This window comes from Vicugna pacos, chromosome 33, assembly GCF_048564905.1.
Source record: "Vicugna pacos chromosome 33, VicPac4, whole genome shotgun sequence".
Lineage (NCBI taxonomy): Eukaryota > Metazoa > Chordata > Mammalia > Artiodactyla > Camelidae > Vicugna > Vicugna pacos.
In genome coordinates this window covers 14,935,437-14,954,850 of record NC_133019.1, presented here as the reverse complement: position 1 = coordinate 14,954,850, position 19,414 = coordinate 14,935,437, and the positions used below count along the sequence as shown (strand labels likewise).

The window sequence follows — 19,414 nt, the reverse complement described above, 5'->3', positions numbered from 1 at the left end:
TCCAACCAGGTTCCCTGGGGGGCAAAGCCCAGGGGATGCTCAAGACTGGGACGGAGAAAAGTTTCTCTCAGGCCTCGACCTTGGCCTCCAGGGGTCGCGACAGCTAAAATGGGGCGTCTCCCCTCGACGACAGAGTCCTGCGGACCTTTCGGCACCTGGTTCCAGGGCCAGTGAACTCTGCGCCTGGAGGCTAATCGCAGTCTGGATGTCCAGAAGGCCCGGACGCACAAAAGGCCTGAGCTTGGGCTGGGAGAGCGTCCTTCTAAAACCGATGTCGGGGTACAGGGGGTGCCACCCCCAGCCCGGAGAAAAAATGAAAGGCGAGATGAGAAGCACTGAATCGGGGCTAACATTGGAGCCGGGGACAAAACTCTGCGCCTGGAGCAACAGGGGAAACCCAAATCCGTGTCCAGTGGAAATTAAAAACCCGGGGGTTGAAGGTGAGGGATGCTCCTCGCCCCTCACCTCCATTGCCCCCACTAAGGGTTCCGAGTCCCTGGCACTCCTCTCCATGAGAGCTCCTTCTTTCCTCTCCGCCTGGCCGGTGAGCGGCGGCCGCCGGCGCCCCAGCAGCAGCTAGATGTCAGGCGAAGCCCGGAGCGCGGCGCGCGGGGAAGGGAGGGGACGGGGGGAAGGGGAGGGGTGGGGCGGGGAGCGCGCGCGGGCTCGGCCAGTGCGGGGGGGGTGGGGTGGGCGGGCTGAGCCCGGGGACGACGCGGGAGGGGGGAGGGAAGGGGGGCAGCTGTGGGCAGGGAGCCGGGCTCGGCCGCCAGCACTAAAGATGGAGAGGCGCCGGGGCCTCGCAGGGGAGGGGGCTCGGTGTTGACGTGGGACGCGGCGGCGGCGCCGCGGCCGGTGGTGATTTGCTAACCTCGTAGCAGAGAGGAGTTGAGGGCGATGAGAGCGGGTACTGCGAACTGCCGGGCGATGCCGCCGCTGCCGCCGTGATACCGAGAGCAACAGTTCCCCAGCAACACCCCTCCCCGACACAGGCACACACCCCCAAGAGGCACGCACACCCACCCCACGGCGCCCGGCTCGGCAGCGGTGAGTGGGGGGCCCGGGAGGGGCGCACCGCCCAGCTATAGCCTCGCTCCGGGGCGCCCCGGGGCTGGAGAGGTCGGGGGGGCGCACTCGCTTCGGCCAGTCGGCCGCTGGGCTTGTGCCTTATTTTATTCGGCTTGTTCCCTTCTTGCCATTGCAGCCGTCGCCACGGGCGGTTGGGGATCGGCTAGAAGGGGGGAGCCCCGGCTGTCAGCTTGGGCGCAGCCGCCTCCCCAACCCTTCCGCTCCAGGGCACGGCCGGGGTGAGAGGTGGGGGGCAGAGCGGTCTGCGGGGACTGAGGGCGCGAGCGGAGGGTTGGGGAGCGGGAGGCTTTGTACCACCAGGGGCCGGCGGAGGAGCCGGGAGCCGGTGGGTGCTCATATGTATGCCGACCGGTGCGCGGGCGCGAGATAGGGCTGTGGTTTATTTGTGTTTATTCTCCGGCCGGCTAGAAAGCTAGAATCGGAGGATCGGAGGAGTGGATCTGGGGCAGAAGGGAGCAGGGCTGAGACTCACTTGGGTTTTCTTTCTCTTTGAAAAACGTGGTGGGCTCTTTTTTCTTGATTGGACTTGATCCCCCCGTTTTGGGGGGGAGGGGCACCGTGGCGGAGCTCGGGAGGGTCTCCAGCGCTCCGGGCCCTCCTCGGCTCTCGGCGGGACCGGCCGTGGCGCCGGAGCTCGCTGTGCGCTCCCGGCCGCGCACGGTGGGTGCTCGGCTCTGCACCTGATGCGTTTGGGATGCCTTTCCCACCGCGGCGCGCGGGCAGCTCGCTCACACAGACCCTCGAACACTCCCGCACGCGCTCGAAATGCGCACAATCTCGCTGGCCAGCAGACCTGCTGGAACGCACAGACGCGCTCGGCACCGACTGGCTCCCCCGCTTGCTGGGACGCTCGCAACGTGCCTGGGCCGGGCGCGCCGGCTGCTGGCGCCACCCGCCCGAGGCCGGGGACCTTGTCCATCGCTCCCGAGGGTCACGGCCCTGGGTTGGGGAGGGAGGGCTCCCAAATTCCTTCTCGCCTTTCCTCCCACAACTCGCTGTCGGGCTTTTGTGCTTCCCCTTCGCGGCGGGGAGGGTCCGCCTCCTCGCCGCTCTCGCCCTCGCGTCCGGCCCGCCCGGACTCTCGCCTTTCGTCCGGGTCTCTTTCGCTTTCCCTCCTCCCTAGCCTGGCTCCTTCTCTCCTTGCCTTCTGGCCCCCCTGGAAAAGTTGCTTCCCCAAGTTTGCTGAAGTCGTCTCCAAGTCTGTTTGGGGTGCTGGGAACTGAGGGGTGTGTGAGAGCGCGATCGATCCCCGGAACCCGAGCGGTTAGCGCCGGCTTTCCCCCGCGCTGCCGGCCTGGGCGCTGCAGCCAGCGCCGGCCGGATCGCGGGCGCCGAGCCGCGGGTGGCGGGGACGGCTGACCGAGGGCACCCTGATTTTCTCATCAGAACCCACCGAGCTGGCCTTTGGGAAGAAATTCGAGTAGCCTAGCTTCTGTTCTTTCGATTGCTCCCTCCCAGTTCTCCGAAATCCCGAAGTCTGCGGGAAAGCGCATGGTGGCAAGGCACCTTTGAATGGCCTTTCCCGGCCTCCCCAAACCCCCACCTTGATCGCCTCAGTTCCCATCCCAGGGTGGGAAGCAAAAGCGTTTTGATTAATTGTCCTGTTAACCCTTTCTCCGTAAGATTTGTGACTCGGGAGCCAACAGGCATCCTTTTGGGGGCAGAGGCCAGCAGTGTTCCAAGAGTGAGGGAGAGCCCTTGCTCCGCTTTGCTCCCAGTTCATTTCTCTGCAGTAGTGGCCACAGCAAGGCAGAGGCTGGGAGAGACCTGAGCCTGTGAGGTCTTTCTGACACTCCTTAGACAGCTTTGGGAGTCTCAGAGTCCTGTTACTGATCCCACATGGCGCTTTAGAGAGGCCTTTGTCTCCAGTCCTGACTTCCCTTCATACTTGTTGTAACTCATACCATAGATGCTGGTGCCATTATCATCTCCAGCACCTCCAAACCATGCCCATCATCAGTTACTGCTCCAGGTCACAGGACTCGCCCACTCCCAGGAGCCTGTGGGACACACTTGTCATTCATGTTCCCAGCATGTGCACTCCTGGCTTTAGGGGTACATGTTTCCCAGGACTGCTCTCTGTAGGTCCTTCATGACCTATCCTACATTTTACAGAACCTCCTGACCACTGGGCAGTTGTGGGCAGGGGGTAAGTGCGGCATCTTACGTGAGCACGCACATGTGTTAACTCTCCATCTCTGGCTGGTGCATGCACACACGTGCGCATGCACACACATAGTCCAGAATTTGGATTACAGATAACAATCACTTCAAAGTACCTATGGGTGCAAGTGAGCCCAGCTAGTACAAGGGTTATGTGTGTGTGTTACTCTTAGTGCGTAAAGAGGGGTCAAGGCCTGGGTTCTTTAATCCTTGCAGCCTTGAGAAGAGTGGAAGGACAGAGGCCCAGGAAGGCACTGGCTGAGGGTGAGAAGGTGGGCTGGAGGAGAGTTCTTGCCCATGGATTTCTGGGAGCCATGAGTCTAAGGCTGCCAACCCTAGAGAGGCTGGGCTTTGCCCCCGGGGCTGCCACTGCAAGGCAGGATTTAGACAAGCTGTGTTTTGAAGGTGAGGTTTGCTGCTCGTGGGGTTGAGAGTGAAACCGAGGAAGAGGATAAAATCTTAATTTAAATCATGCACTGGGCACCTTCTCATAAGGAACGTGGGCCTTGCACTGGAGCCCCTCACTCTCAGACTTAAAGAAAGCCCGAGATTCACAAGACTCTGCTGTAATTTTCATCTTACTTTATCTAACAGATGTCACAGAGCAGTGACTTAGGCATATGCCGTGGCAGAACCGTCTCGTTACTTTCATCATCCTTGGGCCTGAAAAGGCAGACGTAGCTTTCTAGGAAGCCCATTCCTCTTGGTTAAATCTCCAAGGCTCTCTTGCTGGGGTTTTGGGGGAGAGCCTATGTTCTAGTGTTTGAATTCTTACTTTTAGGGGCACTCACTAATTTAAGTTTTGGTCTTGCATCTCTTCTGCCTCTTGTCCCCTTCTTCCCTCTAGCCCTCTCCATTGGCCCGGGAAACGCACCCTGCCCCGCCACGCAGAGCCAGGAAGGAAAGAGAGCCTCATGCCTAAGCCGCGGGGAGCACCATGGATCTGACAAAGATGGGCATGATCCAGCTGCAGAACCCCAGCCACCCCACGGGGCTCCTGTGCAAGGCCAACCAGATGCGGCTGGCGGGGACGCTGTGCGATGTGGTCATCATGGTGGACAGCCAGGAGTTCCACGCCCACCGGACGGTGCTGGCCTGCACCAGCAAGATGTTTGAGATCCTCTTCCACCGCAACAGCCAGCACTACACCCTGGACTTCCTTTCTCCAAAGACTTTCCAGCAGATTCTGGAGTATGCGTACACAGCCACGCTGCAAGCCAAGGCGGAGGACCTGGATGACCTGCTGTACGCGGCCGAGATCTTGGAGATCGAGTACCTGGAGGAGCAGTGCCTGAAGATCCTGGAGACCATCCAGGCCTCAGATGACAATGACACGGAGGCCACCATGGCAGACGGTGGGGCCGAGGAGGAGGAGGACCGCAAGGCTCGGTACCTCAAGAACATCTTCATCTCGAAGCATTCCAGCGAGGAGAGCGGGTATGCCAGTGTGGCAGCTCAGAGCCTCCCTGGGCCCATGGGGGACCAGAGTCCTTCCGTCTCCACGTCGTTTGGCCTTTCAGCCATGAGTCCCACCAAGGCGGCAGTGGACAGCTTGATGACCATAGGACAGTCTCTCCTGCAGGGGGCACTTCAGCCGCCCGCTGGGCCTGAGGAGCCGCCTCTGGCTGGGGGAGGGCGGCACTCTGCGGCGGCCGAGGTGAAGCCGGAGATGATGCAGGTGGATGAGGTGCCCGGCCAGGACAGCCCTGGGGCAGCCGAGTCTAGCATCTCAGCTGGGCTGGGGGACAAGGTGGAGGAAAGGGGCAAGGAGGGGCCTGGAACCCCGACTCGGAGCAGCGTCATCACCAGCGCCAGGGAGCTGCATTACGGGCGTGAGGAGAGCGCCGAGCAGCTGCCACCTCCCGCGGAGGCTGCCCAGGGCCCCCCAGGCCGCCTGGAGCCCCCCGTGCCCCCAGCTGAGAAGCACCTGGGTATCTACTCGGTGTTGCCCAACCACAAGGCTGATGCCGTGTTGAGCATGCCGTCCTCGGTGACCTCGGGCCTCCACGTGCAGCCTACCCTGGCCGTCTCCATGGACTTCAGCACCTACGGGGGTCTGCTGCCCCAGGGCTTCATCCAGAGGGAGCTGTTCAGCAAGCTGGGGGAGCTGGCCGTGGGCATGAAGTCGGAGAGCCGGACTGTCGGGGAGCAGTGCAGCGTGTGTGGGGTGGAGCTTCCGGACAACGAGGCGGTGGAGCAGCACAGGTAGGCCCCCCCCACTCCCGTACCGACCCCCCGACCCCCCGACCCCAGACTTTGGCCTTGACCCCCGTCTTCATACCCAGCTACTCCTGAGTCTCCTGGGGCGCGGCTCGCCTGTTGTCTTTGCTACTTGTGAAAAATCATGTTGGGGGAAAATTTTCAAGTGTGCTGAGGGAGCCTCGGGTCTTTTCTAAGCGCTGGGGAACTCAGGGGCCCAGCTTCTTGCTAGGCGCTCGCCTCTCTTTTTGCCTTTGGGCGCCTATTATTTGCTTTTTCTGCTGTCGGGTCTGGTCTCCTTTGCGTGGAGTGACTGCTAAAGTGGAGGGAGGGAGAAGCAGGGAGAGGAGGAAGGTCCCACAGCCCCGATCTGGCCATGTTGCCAGGTTTCAGGTACCCGAGCTCCCATGCTGGTTTCTGCCAAGGCAGCCTGTCTGCAGCTCCGGAGGATGGGAGGGGCCAGAGGATGGGAGGGGCTGGATGCTGTTTAGGCCACAAGAGCAGCTGCAGGTTCTGAACATCATTCCTGGTGAACATTCATCACCGGGAATGTTGCTTCCTCTCCCTTCTCATCTTCTGTCCCTGTAAACACATTTAGAGGGAGTTGATTTAAATTCAAGGGAGAAGGATGGGTATGAGAGACATTGGTTTTGCAGCCCGCAGCCTTCTTCTCATCCCCTCCCTGCTCACATTGAATTAAATACCACTTCGGGCTAACATTGGCTTCCCTCTGGCTTCTGTTTCTTTCTCTGTGAAATAACCATTCACTGAGCTTTTATGACATGCCTGGTTCAAGTGCTTTTCATGGAGTCACGTTTTTCTCACAGCAGTTGTCCCACGTAGATGATGTTCTTATTTCCCATAGGAGAGTCCTAAGACCTTTTCCCAGGGTCATATGGATAGTAAGAGGCAGAGCTGGATGCAAATTCAGGTCTTAACCCTCCTGCGCTTTGCTGCTCTTGGAATCATTCAGTCCCAAAGAGGATCGGGGCGACAGAGCAGAGGGTTTTGAAAATTGCTTCTCGGAAGTGCAGCAGACACGGAGGGAATCAGTAGTGAGTTTGGTGTTTGCTTTCATCTATCATAATGTATCATATTATATATGCCCTTAGCATTCCCTCCCAGTCCCTGGGTCTGGTGAATGTTGTCAAGGAGTCCAGTTTCTCTTGTCATCTGTGATAACGTTTCCCTTCTTGCCTGCTGTTTTGCTGATCTTGAGTGGATTCTTCACTTTTGCACTCCTCTCTCTACCCCCTCCCTGCCCCATTCCTTGGTTGCTGATCCAGGTAGAGAGGAGGAGGTAGGAGAGGGGACAGGGCTGGGAACACGGAGGAGGAGGCCTCTGGAGGTTGATCTGATTACCCCAAGCTGGGCCGGAACATGTGCCAACACTTTGATGGGGGGCTCGGATACTTACCTTGTGGAAAGTGCTGTTGATCTAACCGTTGCCGGTATTTTTTTCCGATCGGGTGAGAAAAATAACCGCCACTAAGGTGTGTCTTCGTGGTGCTTGTACTGCTCAGAAATAGACCAAGGTTCTGTTTGTTTTTGCTCAAACTTTCCTAGAGAGGAAACCCTCTCTCCAAACTTGACCAGATAGATTTATCATCTTCTCCGGATGTGAATTATTTCAGTTACGTGCAGTAAGAATTGGGGTATAGCGGAAAGACAATTTTAAATTGAGATATAATCGACATATAATACTGGATCAATTTTGGGTGTATATATTATGAAATGATCACTAGGATAATGCTAGTTAGTTAATATCGATCACCACATGTGGTTATACATTTTTTTTCTTGAGCACTTTTAAAATCTACTCTTTCTCTTAGCAACTTACAAATATGCAATATAATATTGCTAACTATAGTCATTATGCTGGATCCCCAGGACTTACTTATTTTGTAACTGGAAATTTGTACCTTTAGACTACCTTCGCCCATTCCTCCCACCCCCCCCCCCCCAATTCCCTGGAAAGTAATTTTTTCCTAGCTCTCGTGTGTTCTGTACCTGAGATGGCTGGAAAAGATGTCACTCTCCCAGTAGTTCTGAGTTCCTATTCTGTGGGGTCCTTGTTCTTCTGGGAAGAGGTGGAGGGCTGGCTGTGTTCTACCCCCAACCCGCTCCTGGAACATTCCTGGTGGAACTAGCCATATCTAGCCAGGAGAGCTTGGGAAAGTTATATGACCATTTTGAGCTGGGTTTTAGTCTCTTTAAAATGGAGATGGTCTGTAGGGTGGGATGCTGAATTAACGAAGTAACGTCTGGAAATCCCTGGCGCTGCGACTGGCACTTGGTAACTGGGAGGGATGAGGAACTGATCCTCAGTCCTGCATCCCGTTTGGGGCTTGTCTCTGCATCACCCCTGTTGGCTCTGAGCTCTAGTGTGTAGTGTTCACAGTGCTGCCCTCGGCCGGGGTTGAGTTGGCTGTGAGGTGGTGCAGAGGAGTGTCCCTGTCCTTGTGAACTTGTGATGGTGAGGCACTGGTTCTGGCATCCCGGGCATCTGACATGGAGAATGTGCTTTCGATTGAGAGTGGAAAGTCGGCTGCTGTGGCCCACGATGCTGGAGCCTGGGCCTGTGCCCTGGGTGGAAAGCTGTGGGGTCTACGGATGTCAAGGTCGGAGAGAATGGTCCTGTGTGCCCTCTGCCCTCGCTGTGGCCGGCAGCCTCCTGGCTCCTGAACAGATGCACTCTGGGGAGGCTTTTCCTCTCTCCCTCTCTCTGAGACCTCCAGCATTAAGGTGCTACATTTCTCTGGTCCTCCCCACCACATCACAACTACCAGCATAGCACAAACAAAAAGGCAAGACAAAACAATCGGGGTAGGAGATTTTGAAGTCAGGAGTTCTGCCGAATTGGCAGTAAATATAATAGTGACGAACGTGATGAAATAACAGGCCACAGGATTTATTTTATTCTGTTGTTAAGCCAGTAAGCTGGAGTGTTGGTAAAGGTGAGGTACCCGCCAGTTATTGTGTTTCTTCTTGGGAGGCCAGAAGGGCATGGAGAGGAAGGAAGGGGTGAGTTCTGGGAAGTGATGCCGGAAGGAGGGATTGTTCCGGAATCCCATCAAAGGCTTTCCTCGTGACTTGGTCCCAAGCTGGCGAGAGGGGAGCGAGGCTGCTGGCATGACAGACAGTTTGAATGAAACTTTGTGAAGTTGTGGTCCCTGCGGTGCATGGTGAGATGTAAAAGCAATGTCGGATGTAGCCATGGATTGATGGAAAGACCACACAAAGATGCTACTTGGGTAAATCAAATGGGACTTACTTGCCTAAAGGATTCAGAAGGAAGTCAGAACAATCGGAAGGGCTGATAGATCAGCAGATCTATCTCCAGGCAGATGCAGGAACAAGCTTTAGACCGCAAAACCTTCCTAGTGGGCCCGCATTACAGAGGATGACATCTGACAGAGGGAGGGTCACATCGGGAAGAGTGGACTCTCCTTCCCTAAGCTCAGTCTCTCTTCTTTCTCTCTGTCTCTGAAAGGCTGGACCTATTCTGCATGTAGCCTTGTCTGCATCTGATCTAGGGACCAGCTCAACCAGGCCAGGTGCATCGTCTCCTTCTCAGAGTTATACACATATAAGAAGATGGCAGGGAACAGTATGGTTGACTTAAGTGTCAACACAGTTCTCATAGTCCTCAGTCTCCCCAGGCTCACATAGTCTGGTATTAACTTGCTTCTGAATTTAGTGCTGCAGAATCAGAGTGGGGTCTGGTTCCCCAGGAACCTCCAGATCTTGTACAAGACAAGCCCTGGGACCAGCTACGGGGTGTATTCTGCACACACACAGTAGCTCTTGCATGGTTCTCCAAGGGATGCTCAGGGACCACCAGGGTGGTCTCAGCCTGTTCCCTGCACTCAGGTGTGCAGCCTTCTCAGAAGATTCCTGGGGCCAGCTCCAGGGTACGTGGGCCACGTTGTTGAGATGTCAAGGTCCTGCCTGGCCCTTTGCATCAGCCTCTTTCAAGTGGCCAGCTGCTCATTTCTCAGTGGTTGAACGTGTAGAGAGCCAATAGCAATTGACTTTGGTTTAGGCCACTTAGGGAATGTAGAAGTTGCCCTGAACTCCTGGACCCCTTTCATCATTCTGCCAGCTTTAGGCACCTCTGAGGTCCAGCCAAGTTCTGTTTGGAAAACACTATGCTGTGAAATTGTGATAGTATCAGTGATCATATTCATGGTGCCTTTTATCCATTGTCTCACTTTTTCCTTTGCAGAGCGCCTGGAATGACTTCTGTCTCTGAACCTCACAGCTTCCCCTCAGGGGGTGCAGGTCCCTTATTCCATATGTGTAGTGATGGCGTCTGAAAAACTCTGAAAGCTAAAAGGCTTTGTGTGAGTTTGCAGCCAACTCATTTAGTGGCAAAACTTGATCTGAACTGATGTGAGGCTATATTTATCCCGCTTATTTTGAATATTCATATGTTTTGCCTCAAAAATATTAATGTGTTTGATTACAGAGTACTTCCCTAGACTCCTCTGGGGCTGGCAAACATGATAGGCCCCACAGTACCTTTCTAACATCTGAACAGTTCGGATTTCTGAAGCAGCTAAGTGTTCTGTGTAAGGCATCTGCGACCGTTATCAGCCTCAACTTACAGATGAGGAAAATGAGCTTTGAGTGAGTGAGTGACACACTCAAGGTCACAGGGCTATAAATGGCTCGAGCCAGGAGCCCAGTTCACCTTCTAATTCACAGTCCTGGGTGCTCCGCGCCAGGCCATATAAGCACATGGGCATTGCTGTTCTGGGTCAGGTCCATCTGACCTAGTCTGGATGATGCCAGCACCGTCCCTACGGTACCACTGTTGGCGGCTCCAGCTCTCTTCCTTGACGTCAATCCTGAAGGTCAGGTGGAGCCTGGCTTCTCTTCGTAGCTATTTATGGCTGCTCTGTCATTCACAGATTTGCCCAAATCCTTTCTGAAACCATTTCTATTTCCAGGAAGTATCCTTTTGGGGGTGATGGATGACTTAAGTTTCTAAGCTCCCGGGCTCCTGGAAATCTAGTCTGCTGGAGAGGTCGTTGCTTGTGAAAATGGGGAGATGGTACAAGTTGTGGTGGTGTGTTCTGCCATCTTAGGAGGCTGGACCTCTCCACTCAGCTCAAGTTTCTTTCTTTCTTTCTTTCTTTCTTTCTTTCTTTCTTTCTTTCTTTCTTTCTTTCTTTCTTTCTTTCTTTCTTTCTTTCTTTCCTTTCTTTCTTTCTTTCTTTCTTTCTTTCTTTCTTTCTTTCTTTCTTTCTTTCTTTCTCTCCTTTCTTTCTTTTCTTTCTTTCTTTCTTTCTTTCTTTCTTTCTTTCTTTCTTTCTTTCTTTCTTTCTTTCTTTCTTTCATCACCATTGTCATCATTGGTTTCTCTCTTTTTTAAAATTTTTTAAATAGACTTTATTCTTTTAGAGCCATTTCAGGTTCACAACAGAACTGAGCAGAAAATACAGAGTTCGCACATAGCCCTCCCCACCCACACATATATATGCCCCTACCCTCATCATCCCTCATCAGTGTGGCATATTTGGTACCATTGATGAACCGACATGGGCACATTATTATCAACCAAAGTCCACAGTTTACATTTGGGTTCACACTCGTCTGTCTCTTTTTCATCCTGAGCTTTAACTTCTTCCTTTGTAAAACTAGGTACTTGGATGAGCTCTTCCTGGAGAGTTGAACTCTTTTAAAAAAAGTTTTCCTTTTGCCCCTTCTGCACTGTCCTCTTCATGAAGTCCTTTTTGGTGAACTGACTTTCGCTCTGGTTTGGAATCTAAATTGGCAGGTGGCCAGCTAAAATAGGGGGTCAGTGTGGTTTGACTCTATCTGCTCTGACTTTGTTTCTAATACTTTCACCTGCTTAGGGTTACTGAGTCATCCGAGATCTGGAACTCTTGGAAATTCAGAAGATGATTTCTTTTATTTTTTTTCCAGTGGAAGAAAGCTGCCTGCTTTTTCATCTCGGCGAGAAGTCCCATTTTAATTTGCTGTCACTAGTGGATGGAGCTGCTAATTGCTGGAGGGAGAGGCGGGGAAGCTTCAGTTCATCAACACTCTTTCCTCCTGCTTGTTCTAGGAAAACTATTTATGAATCTTTAAAATAGTGATTATCCTAAACTGTTAAAATCAAACTCCATTCACAACTCTTTGATTTCTTGCTAATTCAGGGGAAAAACATTTCCAATTATTTTAATTTTTGAAAAGTAATGACTTTAAAACAAATCCAACCAAAAGCCTGCGTGTGAGACATGCGAGTCTTGCTAAATGAATGCAGGCGAGCCTTAATTTGCCCGTTGGAGGGTTTTCTTAGTCAAGTTCTGTTTTGGCGGTTTTAGGTGAAAGCACCGACTCGGTGGCAGTTATTTTGGTAGAAAGAAAAACGTACCACAGCACCCCATTCTCCCACCTCCGGCCCCACGGTTTTCACATGGTAAACGGACGTTTTGAGCAAATCGGACGATCTGGGTCAGAATCCCGACTTCACCACTTACCAGCTGTGTGATGGTGGTTACGTTCCTCAACCTCTCTGTGCCCGCTGGCTCGTTTGTAAAATGAGAGTAATAACAGTACATACTCACTGGGTTGCTACAAGGATTAATCAGCAAATATTTGTCACGTGCAAGGAAGGGTAACACACAGTAAATGTTCGCTGTTGTGTTTTTGCTGCCCGTTGTTGTTGTAGGCCTGGCAGTGCAGGGTGAAAATTGTGTTCATGTTGCTTCAGGTCCCGCTTTCCCCCAGAGGCGTCGGTTTATACAGCACCGATGAACCGCTGCCCCTGGTGCCGTGTGTTTGGAGCTGATACACAGTGAGCACCTGCATTTTTCCTCCAAAGCTGATCTCTGGTAGCGTGGTGGCCAGGGTACTCTTTGTCCCATTGACCTGAAGCCTGATGAGTCATTCCAGTTCTCATTTAAATTTAGCTGGGCAGCACTCCACCACCAGCAGCTCCAAGTGCCGAGGCGGCTCTCCGAGGCCGTGGCCTGTGGCCTGTGCACGTGGTCAGGCCAGCAAATCACTGTGGTCGGGGCAGAGACGAGGAGCCCACACACCGCCTTCCTGAGAGAAGCCTGGGCTTGTGGATGTGGCGTGTTCCAGAGCCCTGTCCCTCTCCCATCCCGCAGGGCAGGATGCTTCCAAGGGCCGATTCAGCCAACACCGCTTTGAGTGCTCGACACATGTCAGGCTCTGTGCTAAGTGCGTTCATGGTCAGAATCTTCTCAAACCCTCTAGCTGCCCTGTAGGGTGGACATTTGTTTCGCCTTCCCTGATGGGCAGAGGGAAGCCCAAGAGGTTAACGGACTTGTCCCTGGTGAGATGGTGAAGGGTGGTGCCAGGGTTTGTGCCCAGGTCTTTGGGTCCGTGATCACTCTTCTTTCTGTAACATCTTGCTTGGATCTTCAGCCTCTGATGGCATCAGAAGGGAAAGGGCAGCACAAGAGGGACCTGCCCCATGTTCCCTGCAGCCGCTGAGCAGCAAGCTCATCGCTCCTAGCTTCCTCTGGTGGTTTGAGAGGAGGGAGGGAGCGAGGGTGCCGCTTACTGTGCTGGGTTAGGTCTTTGGGGACCTGGGCCACGTGGGTCCAAGAGCACGAAGTCATCTCTTACAGACACGGACAGAGACCAGCTTCCAGCGACAGAGGCCTTTTATGCTGACTCTAACAACAGAAAGGGGGAGAGAAAAAGAAACCCACTTACAAAAATAAAAATTCCGTGCCATTCATTTCATGCCAGCATAATCAGAAATTCCCCTTTCTACTGTTTCCCCTTAAAAGCCCCCGTGTCCTTATTATGCTGGCTCAGTCTGGAAAAACTCTGGTTGGGTTTTGCCTACGTGAGACTGATCTCCACAGCTGTGAAGAGGGGATCTGGTACTTTCTTGTCAGTGTGGAAACTTCGGCTAAAAGCTCACAAAAACCTACTGAGTTCTAAATTCTTAGCTCGCTTTCAACTCTGTCCTCAAGACCTGATTTTCTTCAGCAGAAACAGATTGCGCTCAGGTTTGCAGTAGGCGGAATCCAGGTCAGATAAGAGACAGGACTTCCTGAAACAGTGAGGCATTACTGGTGCAATTATTAGAGGATGCAGTCACAGAAATTTTGGTGGGAGGAGGAATTGTGGGCCATTTGGGAATGGTGTTTAGACCCCTCTCCATTGCCCCTCCTCTTTTATTTATTTATTTTTTTATATTGAAGTCTAGTTGATTTACAATGTTGTGTTAGTTTCTGGTGTACAGCATAGTGATTCAGCCATATATATATATATATTCCTTTTCATATTCTTTTTCATTATAGGTTATTACAGAGTCTTACCCTCTTTAGGGCCATTTAGATCCCCCCGAGACAGTAAGTGAGGACAGACAGACCAGACATGCTAAGAATGAGACAGACACATCACCAGATCAATGTCTTTGCTGGGGGCAAGGTGTGTAGGGCAGGGGCACAGACTGATCTCACATAGGCTTGGGTTTGAATGAAGTGCCTCATTAGAAATTTGGGCAATGGGCTTCCTTCCCCTGTCTGAACTATCAGGCTTCTCTTCTGGGAAGTGAGGTTAGCCCCTTACCTCTTCAGATGGTTTAAACAAGTGGGGTACTACGTAACATAAAGGACGCAGCAGGGACTCAAGGTGAGGCCGCCTCCCTGCTTCCTGCTTCTCTTGGGACCCCAGCCCCTCGCTCCCGGAGCCCCCTGCTGCCCTCACCTGGCGTTGGTCTCCAAGTGGATTCGCTGAGCGCTGTGATCTTCGTGCCACAAGGCCTGTTGGCACGGCTCTCCTTTTGATAGCGAGAGGCAGATGTGGCCGACCGTAATGGCCCTAGGTGACGGGCCAGGCCCGCAGCGCTGGGGGAAACATTATCAGTGTTAATTTGGGGGAGTCTTTTATGGTGGCTGGGGGACATGCAGAGGGGCTGTTTGAAATGTATTAACTTATGCAGTCCAGCAGGTTAGAGGGATCTACAGTGGCTGAAGCCCCCGCTCTCCCCCACCTTAAAGGAGCCCCCCCCAAGCCCGGAGCCTAGGCCTGATTACTTCCAGAGTTGGAGAGACAGCTTAGCAGCGTCTTGTTTCTTGCCCGTGTACCTTATTAGTAGCACCTGGCATCATAACCCACTAATGGGAACCAGCGCTCTCTTCCTGCGTGGCCAGTGACAAGTAGCCCTGTCAGCCGGAGCTGGCCGTGCGAGGAAGTTCCTATTAGCTTTATGGTCAGGAGAACTTGTCCTGTTCAGGAAATGAATGTTGCCGCTAAAGGTCCGCGGCCCTGACCCCGGCGGCGTAACCTGTGCGGGCCAGGCAGACCCCGCTCAGGATGCTTGGGGTTTCAGCCTCTCTCTGGTTCTTGTCACAGGTAGAGAGGGAATCACTGTGGTATGTTGCAGCCTTGAACTTTTGATTTATTCAGCTAGGGCGACTTAACCCTTTCCATGCCTGGGCGGCCGCGTGGTGACAGAGCTGCGGGTGCGTGCCTGGATGTGGGTGTGGGGGCCGGGGGCGCGGAGGAGAGACCCCCACGTGCCGGCAGGGCTTGTCTCTGGGAGGGGGACTCGGTGGGGGGGATGATTCGCTGGTTTTTGCATTCCCGGAGCATCTGGATGTTCCGGGGTTGTTGGCTGCGGCACGGTGAGCAGCTGGGAAGCACCGTGTCCGCAGCTGAACCTGGGTTTGAATTCATCCTCTGCCGGTTGGAAACTCTAAGCACCCACTTCCTCATTTGTGCAAGGAAGCTACGAACGTCGACTTCACGCATGCTGCCGGATGTCATGTACCTGGGACCGAGACCCCGGTGCAGGCTCTCAGGGCACAGTGCTGGAAAGGATGTGCATGTCTCCTTTTTCTCATCATAAAATCGTTTTAAAAATGAAAAAGACTGGCATAGCACTTTTTTTCCTGTTCACATATATCAAGACCATTTTTTCCCCCATCGCATCCTGGAGTCTTTAAGAGATGACTACCTAAGTGACTTCTTCTGTATTTTTTGGCCCATAAATAACATTTCTAAAAAGTGATTTTCGCGGAGAACAGCAGCGTTTGACCTCATTCTTAAGGGAAACTTTGGCCTGACTTCTAGGAGAAGAGACGTTTGTGAGTCGTCTGGCAAATGGACGTGTCACTTTAGCTAACGTTGCTGCTGCCACCATTTTAAAGGCCCCTGGTGACAAAGGAGTGAACTGCACTCAGGCCTGGGGGGGCTTGGACAGGACGCCTCCTTCAGGAACTTCAAAACAAGCCTGTCCCTCCGTCTTTGGCATTTATGTTGACAGTAGTTCAAGGAAAAATAAAAATAAGTTCTTATCAACTGCATGGTTGGGTGCAAAGAGTACAGGGCAAGAGTGATCAGCGTGGGGAATCGCTGGTCCTGGAGCTTTGGGGAAAGGGGTCCTGGCCCATTGCTGGACACACTCCTCCCCCTAGCTCTCTGTTCATCCTCTGCCTGAAAAACTCTGCACATCTCAAATAAGAGGCTCTCGCCCCTCTTAGAGCAGGTGAAGGCTGCTTCGGGGGCGTTCGCAGAGTAGGGATTAGAAACTTTCAATGCAAAAGTGAAATCGTGACAGTTGTCCCCTAAAGGCTCTGCTAAATTAAGGCTCCACCAACATTTCTGAGCCTACCTCCCCTATACCCCCACCCCCGTCCCCTTGGCAGAAGGGATAAAGATGGTACCTAAAAACAATCTGATGCCACTGCTAAATCGAGTGGCTCTAAAAACATTTTTCTTTCCTTGAAGTTGAGCCTGGAAAACCAGGGCTGGGCTTGGCGGCTGGCAGACCCCTTTAGGGCCCAGCCCTGGCCCCTTCCTCAATTCCTATAGCACAATGGTTTTCATTGCCACCTCCCCCGCTCCTTCTCCCCTTCATAATTATCCACTACTTTACTTTTTGTGTCCTGACAGCTACAGAGTGGGTTTTGTTTTTCTGAGCTGAGTAGCTGCTAAATATTTCCCAACAGCCAGAGTCAATGGCTCGAGGGGGAGACAGGCCAAACCCTGGCATCCCTTGTTGCAAAAGTGAAAAATATTTCTGTTTGCAGTTAATTTTAGTGGCAAGCAGATCATGTTAACTGGATGTAATTGCTTCCAGATATGGCGGAGGGTTTTGTGTGTTGAGATGAAGGGTCTGGTAAGTGCTTACTTCCTGTGTAAATTAGCCTGTTCCATTCAGGCTTTCATTCTGGCCAGCCCTGGATTCTGTCATTCTCCCATTTTCCCCTCCCCTGCCCGCAGCCTGGTGGGAGAAGCCGCTTGCTCTGTCCGTCTGAGTGCAATTCTTTTGTCACTTGGAGCCACTCACCTCTTGGTGCTTGGTGTGAATTTGCCCTTAAAAGAATGAGAGGGGTTTGAAAAGATGCCACCTGGAACCTCTTCTTGCTGGGCAGAAGCAGATCTGCAGAGCCCAGGGGCAGGTAGTGTCTGCTGGTCACATGGGTGGTGTCCTGGAACCCAGAACTCTTAGTGTCCCTTAGATTATTTTCCTTGCTGCCCTCTGACCCCCTACTCCCACCTTGGAGAATACCTTTTTCTCCCTTTCTGAACAAAGCGCATTCCAGTGGGTCTAGATCGAAGAAGAATGAAATGGCTGTTGTGAGGAGGAGAAGCTTGGGGCCACAGAGGGGAGTTCTGTTGGTAAGATCTGAAACCACCATTCTTTGCAAAGCAGGTTGGATCTATACACACACACACACACACACACACACACACGCCCCTTCCTGCAAAGAGGCAAAGGCAGATCTGCCCAGGAGTCTTCTCTAAGTTCCTACGGGTTTCAAGGGGTTGGAACCGAGGAACAGTGTTCAGATTCATGTTCTCCGAAATTCCGATTTTGTGCTGTGGCCGGTCCCACATTCTTAGTGCTATTTGCCTAAGAGGTTGCTGTTTATCTTCCTGTATCAACTCCACTGATAACCCCTGTGGTCTGTTGAACAATCTGTGAGCAGTAGATTACTCGATAAATGCCAGTTTTTCCAATATGCAAAGATAAACTGTTGGGGTCAGGGTGAGGGGTGGTGTTCAGGAAGGAAGGGACCAGGTGGGGAGCCAGGACCCTCTTTCAGATCGGGCTGGAGATGTGTGAAGGCTCCTGATGGCAGAAAGCAGGTATCACGTAAAATGCAGCGGCTGCATTTATCACTCAGTTTATCAGCTTCCTGCCCTCCCCTACTTCCCTCCCCCTTCATGTGGACAGGCAGCCTCTGAGAACATCTCACTGAGTGGGTTGCAGATGCCCCTGCTCCTGAGAGAGGGGAAAAGATGTAGGCAGTCTTTGCCTCTTTAGGTTCTGTCTTTTTCCCCCTTAATCCTCTCTCACCCCCACAAGTTGTTGACTGGCAAGAAATTTGTGCTTCCTCAAAGCGCGTAAATCTGAAATCGTGAATGAGTGGACGTTTCCCACCTGCCCTGAATTGGCTTCTTCGAGGGCCTGGTTCTGGAAGAAGCGAGGTGCAAAGGCAACTTCTGACCCCATCATCTATTCAATAGGCTGTCTGAGAGTCAAACAAAAGAGTCTGGACTGGCCGCTAAAGCTAGGAACCCAGCTGATAGCTTTGTTTTGATGTCCTTGTAATGTTTGCAGATCACCGAGTGTGCTATTTAGAGCAGGGGGTACCTTACCTTCCTGGGACAGACTTACCGGGAAGTTGAAACAGCTGGCGCAAAGTCCAGGCGATGCTGAAGATAGTGAGATACAGCCTAGGAACTGGGGTGGGGGGTGGCGGCCCCTCCGTCCCGGGAAGAGGCTCTCTGGGAGATGATGGAGGCGGTGTTTTCTAGGGACAGTGGGGAGTGATTCAGGCTTCATTGTGGGACGTCCTGGATGAAAACCCAGGCTCCAGAATTTACTAACTTCATGCCCTGAACAAGTTACTTAGCCTTTCTGAGCCCCCATTTCTTTGCTCTGTAAAGAAAAAAAAAATGAGGCTAACACGTTTTAAGTGGTTATGTGGATAAAATATGTATCAAGTGAATAGCAAACTGGAGGTACTTTGTAAACGGGCAGGACTGAGCTTTAGAACCGGAAGCCTGTGGCTCTGGCCCAGGGGAGCAACTGTGAAAGGAACCAGTGAAATCTTTTGTTTCGGGCGCTGCTAAATTGATGATACTACTGGCCCCGTGCAGGCAGCCACGGGTGAAATAATAGGTGGATAATTAAAGTGCCTTGGGAATATAAAGGCCCCCATTTGGGAAGCACTATTGCGGTTCTGAAGAAGCCTCCATAATCTAATAAGTGATCACTTACTCCTGTGATGTGGCCACAGCCCCAGACATTTTGGAGCTCCTCTTTCAGAATCCTTTCCGAAGTCTGTGCCACATTCTTTTGCCTTGTCCTTCGGGAGGGCAGATTTGACTTTGGGAAACGGTCAAATAATTCTGTGACCAATCTGGTGACTGTAGTGCGTGATGACGTTGGTGACCGCGGCGGACTCTGAAGGTAGATTCTGGGAAGAGTGTGTACAGGGGGCTTGTCGGCTCCGCCCCGGGGTGAATGTCAGCCTTACTTCTTGGGTGGGGAGTGGACAAGACCAAGGGGCTTGTGATTTCCAACCGCTGCTGCGGATCGCCCGGGCCGGGGCAGACTCCTCTCCTTGCTGTAATGTTTCTGCACTTGGGGTTTGCCCTCCTGTGAGTTTGGGCTCCCGAGAGGCACTTCTGGTGTTAAAAAAAAAATCTAGACCACCACGAGCAGATGTTGCTTGGGGTGGGGAAGGATGGATTGAGTTCTGACACATACACGCCCAGGGAGTAGGCACAGGAGGCTGGGAGGCCCGAGTGTGGATCCAGATTTCATCTCTCAGGACGTCTCTGGCAGGTTAAAGGAGCTCGCGTGTTAAAGTCCTAACCTGGTACCCAGCACATTCTCAGCGTGATTCTAACAACCTTACTTGCCCTGGACACCTGGAGGGCAGAGGGGAGGAGTATTTGCTTTTCCTCTCCATGGGAACTGCCCCTGGGCTGTCAGTCAAGCTCAGAT

At 52.8% G+C, this 19,414-nt stretch overlaps 1 protein-coding gene across 3 annotated transcripts in view; it reads left to right on the top strand.

The window, feature by feature from the left end:
* The first annotated feature begins 744 nt into the window (after nucleotides 1–744).
* ZBTB16 (zinc finger and BTB domain containing 16) overlaps nucleotides 745–19,414 on the top strand; it is a 178,432-nt gene continuing 159,762 nt past the window's right edge. For 2 of the 3 annotated variants that reach the window (XM_072954170.1, XM_072954168.1), the window contains exons 1-2: nucleotides 745–1,047; nucleotides 4,100–5,457. In XM_072954170.1, the coding sequence (XP_072810271.1) occupies nucleotides 4,190–5,457 (1,268 nt within the window). In that variant the 5' untranslated portion in view covers nucleotides 745–1,047; nucleotides 4,100–4,189. Of the gene's footprint in view, nucleotides 1,048–1,094; nucleotides 1,308–4,099; nucleotides 5,458–19,414 lie in introns of those variants that run through there. The other variant, XM_031670494.2, reaches the window with a different exon arrangement.